This window comes from Bufo bufo, chromosome 3 (genome assembly GCF_905171765.1).
Source record: "Bufo bufo chromosome 3, aBufBuf1.1, whole genome shotgun sequence".
Classification (NCBI taxonomy): domain Eukaryota; kingdom Metazoa; phylum Chordata; class Amphibia; order Anura; family Bufonidae; genus Bufo; species Bufo bufo.
In genome coordinates, this window is record NC_053391.1 from 583,269,875 (window position 1) to 583,275,930 (window position 6,056).

General features: G+C 43.4%; 1 protein-coding gene across 1 annotated transcript; it reads left to right on the forward strand.

Moving 5' to 3' along the window:
- Positions 1-553: 553 nt before the first annotated feature.
- Positions 554-5,709, forward strand: LOC120993923 (MYG1 exonuclease-like). Its single transcript, XM_040422386.1, has 4 exons — positions 554-668; positions 754-913; positions 2,025-2,174; positions 5,578-5,709. The coding sequence occupies exons 2-4, from the start codon at positions 770-772 to the stop codon at positions 5,707-5,709; spliced, it is 426 nt and encodes a 141-aa protein (XP_040278320.1). The 5' UTR covers positions 554-668; positions 754-769.
- Positions 5,710-6,056: the final 347 nt, after the last annotated feature.

Genomic DNA, 6,056 nt, shown 5'->3' on the forward strand with positions numbered 1-6,056 from the left:
ACTGTCCTTCTGTAGAAGTCGGCACAGAGATAAAACTCCTATATAGATGGCTTATCCATGGTCAGTTTATTGCTGCTGTGAGGTGTTATCTGTTAGTATAATAGTAGTAGATTTAGGATGACAGCTGTATTGTTCTCTTGATAGGCCTAGATAAAGATGTCCACAGAAGAGTTCTACACTTATCCGTGTCATGTGTGATCCTGTAATGGAGTCTCTCACCCGCTTCCCTCTCTGATCGCAGTGAATGGAATGAATGAGAAAGTCGAGCAAAACTGTTTGTTGTGGTCAAAGTCCAAAGAAAGGAGGAAGGTAAAGATCCAGGACAGGAAGTCGTATACACGGAGTGATGTCAAATTATATCCCGAAAACCACCTACTCAAAGGGAATAGTGGAGTGAAATGTGCGTGTTTGTGTACATGTGGATAGATGGATTGTAAGCTCTTGCGAGTAGGACCCTCACTGTTTTAACCGCTGACTAGCTTGTTGCTATGTAATGTACATGAAGCCTCTGAGATGAAATAAGGAATATAATATATATATATTGCCCTTTATCAGGATGCAGAGATTGTTAGAACCCGGGACCCGCAGCTTTTATCGCAGTGTGATGTAGTTGTCGATGTGGGCGGCGAGTATGACCCTTCCCGGAACCGCTACGACCACCATCAAAGGTGGGACTACATCTATCTATATGTCTTCGTTGTTTTGTCCTTTTTTCCTGCCTTTGTAACATCTACATGTTTTGAAATCTTGCAGATCTTTCTGTGAAACCATGAACAGCCTATATCCTGACAAGCCGTGGGTTACCAAGCTGAGCAGCGCTGGCCTGGTATATGCCCACTTTGGCACACAGATACTAGCCACGCTCCTGGGAACCGATGAGGAGGACCCTATTATACCAGTCCTATATGACAAGGCGAGTGACACAAAACTGAACCAGGGGAGGATTTATGAAGCTGTTTGAAAGAGTAACTCTCTGGTGCCCAAAGCAACCAATCACAGCACAGCTTTTATTTTAGAAGTCCAGAATAGGAAGTGAAATCTGTGTTGTGATTGGTTGCTTATGGACAGCAAAAGCTGCTTTTCTTCTAAAGCTGTGATGGCTAACCTCCGACACTGCAGCTGTGGTAAAACTACAATTCCCGAGATGTACACCTGCTTGGCTGTGCTCAGAACTCCATAGAAATGAATAGAGCATGCTGGGAGTCGTAGTTTCACCACAGCTGGAGTGTCGGAGGTTAGCCATCACTGGCGATCTTCTTCTAGATCTCCCACCATTTTCTGTTAACCATAAATCTTGTAGAAAGTTGACTTTTATGGGATTCCTAGTTTTAATGAACATTTCAGGCTCTTCAAACGAATAGCATGCTTTTCAGCTATGGGTGGCGCTGCGACCAGAAGTGGTCATCTAGATTTCTGGTACACGGCTAACTAGAAACCTATGAATTTTTTTTTATATATATTATTATATTATTTTTTTTTCCTGTATCTGATTTACTTTTTTTTTTTACAGGTCGGATGCGGACCAATTTAATAGGGCTGCAAAAGATGTGGACAGCACTCTGTGTCCATTCCAGAGCATTCTCAAAACTATAGAACATGTCTTATTCTTGTCCACATTACCGACAAGGATAGGACTGTTCTATTATGGTCTGGATCTGCAATTTGCGGACTGCAAAACTGGCAACGAGCGTGTGCATGAGCTCCAAGGCAGTCTTTACAATCCATCCTGCAGTGTCTGTCTGAGGTTTCCTGATTTTGGACATATGAGTTGAATTTTTCTTGCAAGTTATGGACCCATTTGGGGACCAAGCCATCAGATGAGCTCTGGCTGTGTATTGTAATACATAGAAGCTACAGAAGCCAAGAGGTCGAAAATGTGTTTAAAATAAATAAATTACAAATATGACTTTTGTAGAGAAACTACATGCCTTTCAGTAAAGAAAATGCCCCAAAAGTGTCCGTACTCTTTAAAGAAGTCAATACGTGGATGTATTGTATAAATCTTTAATATTTCTATTTCCTAGATGTATGAGAACTTTGTTGAAGAAATCGATGCTATAGACAATGGAGTATCCCAGTTTGATGGGGAGCAGAGATACAACATTACCACCAACCTGAGCTCCCGAGTTGGACATCTCAACCCACGCTGGAATGAACCTGATCAGGACACAGAAGTAATGGCTCATGGGGTTGCTTTGGTTAATTGGGCAATAAGACAGATACCACTAAGGACCTGCGATTGTGGTTACGTTTCCTAGAATCTCTCTAGTGTGTATTTGGGATGCTGCATTCATAGATATATATATATTCTCTATTCTGTCTTCATTGCAATGAGTGCATTTAGCATCTGTTCACATGCCCTGAGCGTATCATTCACTGTGTGCTCAAAATCACCATTGTATGTGCAGTGTTTTAGATTGCTGCCACATGTACTTTTTTCTGTGTGAATTTTTTTTTTGCCAAAAAACATTCAGTTGTAGTTATTTTTAGGTGTTTTTGTTAGATGTACACCCCACAAAATAATTACTTCCCCTGTAGTGCATTATACAAAAAATGCTGCTGAAGACAGGTGCTCGGTGGGGTTGCCAGGGACCCCAGAGGATAAGTCGTCAACATGTAGACACTGGAAAATCCAGTTTTGGTTGTATCCATATCAAAAGATAATGTTTTTTTTGGGAAATCTTTTATCACTAAGGGCCGTTACACTTGGCATCGGGAGCATTAAAAGATGTCCCTGGAGCCTAAATGTTAAAAGGGTTGTGCTAGTTATCCTAAAAGCTGCCAATAATACCTTAAAGGGGTTATCCAATGACTAATGTAAAAAATAATAATCGGACATCCTATAGTACACGACAGTCTCTTCTAACAAAGCTAGAACCAGCCCTGTACCTCACATGGATCCAGAGATCTCCACATTCATTGCTCTACTAGATTTATATCAAGCTGGCAGCTCAGGGGAGTGTCTTTTCTGCTGCAGCTCAGGAGGCGTGTCCATGCTCTCCCTATCACAGCTCAGGAGGCAGTTGAAGGATGAAACTGAGCATGTGCGGCCATCTCAGTGAGCAGGTCAAAGAAATAAGAAAAAAAACTGCAGGTGGCGCTATACAGATTTACAGCATATTATTGAGTAACTGAGTGGCTATCACTAAAATAAAGTGGCCTAAGTGGGAGGAAATGCTCAAAAACCCCCAAACACTGTAGCGTGTTTATAACCGGGGGAGCAATTCCTCCGCATGTGATCCATTGCTAGCGGTAATCCCCAGCAAAAAATGCTTACAGTGGAGGATGTCGGCAGCGGACCATATGAACCACAAGGCATCCTACACAAGATGGAGTAGTGTGTGGATGAAAATATACAAATACATAGATCACTGCAAAAGGTGCACCACAATGTTATGCAACTGACAACACTGGCTAATCCCTCAAGCTGATGTTAAAAACTGAGACTTTAGCTAATGTATTCCAGTTAGGAACACAACGGAGCCCTTCTGCACCACAGTCAAGGTATCTGTGTGGCATGGGTCCTACCACTAGACTACCTACGGTGTGTGAACACTGAATGGTGCTAAGATCTAACTCACAGCCAAGCTCCCACATACCTCCATAGTGAGATCACTCATGCAGTGAGAGAAGAGATAGGGCTGCAAGCTCCACCCATAACTGGGGATTGCCGCTAGCAATGGATCACATACGGAGGAATTGCTCACGCCACAGTGTTTGGGGTTTTTGAGCATTTCCTCCCATATTGGGCCACTTTATTTCAGTAATTTTTCTTGATATGTTTAGAATGTGCCATTGTGTACTGCTGGTAGCATTCTGTTGCACCTGGTAGCCTGTGTCACATGGCCAGTTATAGGAGGGCTTGCAGCCCTATCCCTTCTCCCACTGCATGAGTGATCTCACTATGGAGGTATGTGGGAGCTTGGCTGTGAGTTAGATCTTAGCACCTCTCAGACCGTGTTCACACACCGTAGGTAGCCTAGTGGTAGGACCCATGCCACACTGAGATACCTTGACTGTGTTGCAAAAAGGGCTCCGATGTGTTCCTGGCTGGAATACATTGGCTAAAGTCTCAGTTTTTAACATCAGCCTGAGGGATTAGCCAGTGTTGTCAGCTGCATATCATTGTGGTGCACCTTTTGCAGTGATAACTCGGTGGCTATACTACATTTATTATTACATGCAATTACAAAAGTATTCAGGTGCTGGTTTGAAAACTGTACAATATTTTTTGTGGGACAACCTCTTTAAAATAATTGGGGGAGACCTGATATCTGCGTTGAGAATCAGACAAGTGTGATTACCTCCACAGGTCCAGCCACACAGGGATAGACAACCCCTTTAAGACATTTACTATTCTGCGTTGGTCAAATTTAAGGATCACTCAGACAACCCCTTTAATGGCCTCCAGGACTTCCAGTGGTCAGTGCAGTGAAGGGCCTACAGGGTCCCTGCATGTTCTTCATTGTGCTTATCGGTAAGGGATCGGGAGGCTATTGGTATTTAAAGGGGTATTCTGGTTATATAAAGTTATCCCCTATACACAGGACAGGGGATAACAATTGGTTCAGATGAACTGACAGGTTGGTTGGGCTTGTGCTCAGCTGCAATATTCATTTCAGTGGTAGTTTTAGAGATAGCTGTACTCCGCCATCTTCAAAACTGCCATAGAAATTAATGGAGTAGCCTTGCGACTGGCTGTTCTGATCATTTCAGGGTCTCCACTGTGTATGGAACCCCCATTCATGTGATCAGTGGGGGTCCAGGCAGTAACAATCCCACCAATCTGTTAGCCCCTATCCTGTGGATAGGGGATAACTTTATATAACAGAAATACTCCTTTAAAGGGAACCTGTCATCAACTTAATGCTGGCCGTACTGTGGGCAGTATAAAGTAGTGACAGGAATGCTGATCTCAGCGGTGTGTCACTCATTAGCTAAAAGTAAGTGGTTGCCGAGAACCATCATCATCATCATCATTGCAGCCCAGGCCTTGAAAAGAGTCAAATCTACCTGAGAAGAGTCCTGGTTATACATGAATTCCTGCTCCCCCTGCCCACCTGCTGATGATTGACAGTCTTCTACCTAGTTGTCTCCCTTTCTCTCTAGGAGAGAACTGCCAATCATCAGCAGATAGGTGAGAGTGCAGGAGATTATGGATAACCATGACTCTTCTCAAGTAGATTTGACTCTTTTCAAGGCCTGTTCTGCAATGATTATGATGCTGGTTCTCAGCAACCACTTACATTTAGCTGATCAGTGACACCCCGCTGACATCAGCATTTCTGTCACTACTTTTATACTGCCCTCAGTACGGTCAGCGTACAGTTGATGACGGGTTCCCTTTAAGTTTCTCAGTAAGACTTACTAACAATGTCCTGGCGGATCTCGGAGATGTAGATGAGAACATGGCAGTATTTTCTACACATCGTGTTGTATTCTAAGCTGTGGGAGTATTTTGTGACTGGTTTCTTTTTAATGTACATGGCGCTTATGTGGAGGAAATGGCATAAATTGTACAACTTTGAACATGCAGCTCGCATTGTAATGTGTATTCTCACAAATTTACTTTTGTAGGCTGGATTTAAGAAGGCGATGGAACTGGCAGGGACAGAGTTTGTGTCACGCTTGGACTTTTACCACCGTTCTTGGCTGCCGGCTCGATCTTTGGTGGAAGAAGCCATCAGGCAGCAATTCCAGGTTCAGTAGCCGTGATTGATTTTAGCCTCAGCATTTTGGAACAGAGACCAATCCTGAGCATAGTGACAGTGTACTTGTCTCTGGTCTGCCTCTAGGGGCAGTAATGTGCAGTGACAACTGCTGTCTCTTACAGGCGGATGGCAGTGGAGAAGTGGTGATCTTGGCCCAAGGTGGATGCCCATGGAAGGAGCACTTATTCCAAGTGGAAAAAGAAATCAATCTGGAGAAACAAATTAAATACGTGATCTATCCAGATCAGAGCGCTAAGTGGAGGGTGCAGTGTGTTCCCACAGGTCCCAACACCTTTCAGAATCGGTTAGTAGTAATATGAATTATCCTATTTGGTTATGGGGCAT

Excerpts from the sequence above, each read along its gene's own strand:
- LOC120993923 (XM_040422386.1), top strand. The coding sequence starts at position 770 with ATGAACAGCCTATATCCTGACAAGCCGTGGGTTACCAAGCTGAGCAGC. Across the intron at positions 914-2,024 it reads TACCAGTCCTATATGACAAG|ATGTATGAGAACTTTGTTGA; the intron begins GCGAGTGACACA and ends TCTATTTCCTAG. Across the intron at positions 2,175-5,577 it reads AACCTGATCAGGACACAGAA|GCTGGATTTAAGAAGGCGAT; the intron begins GTAATGGCTCAT and ends TTACTTTTGTAG.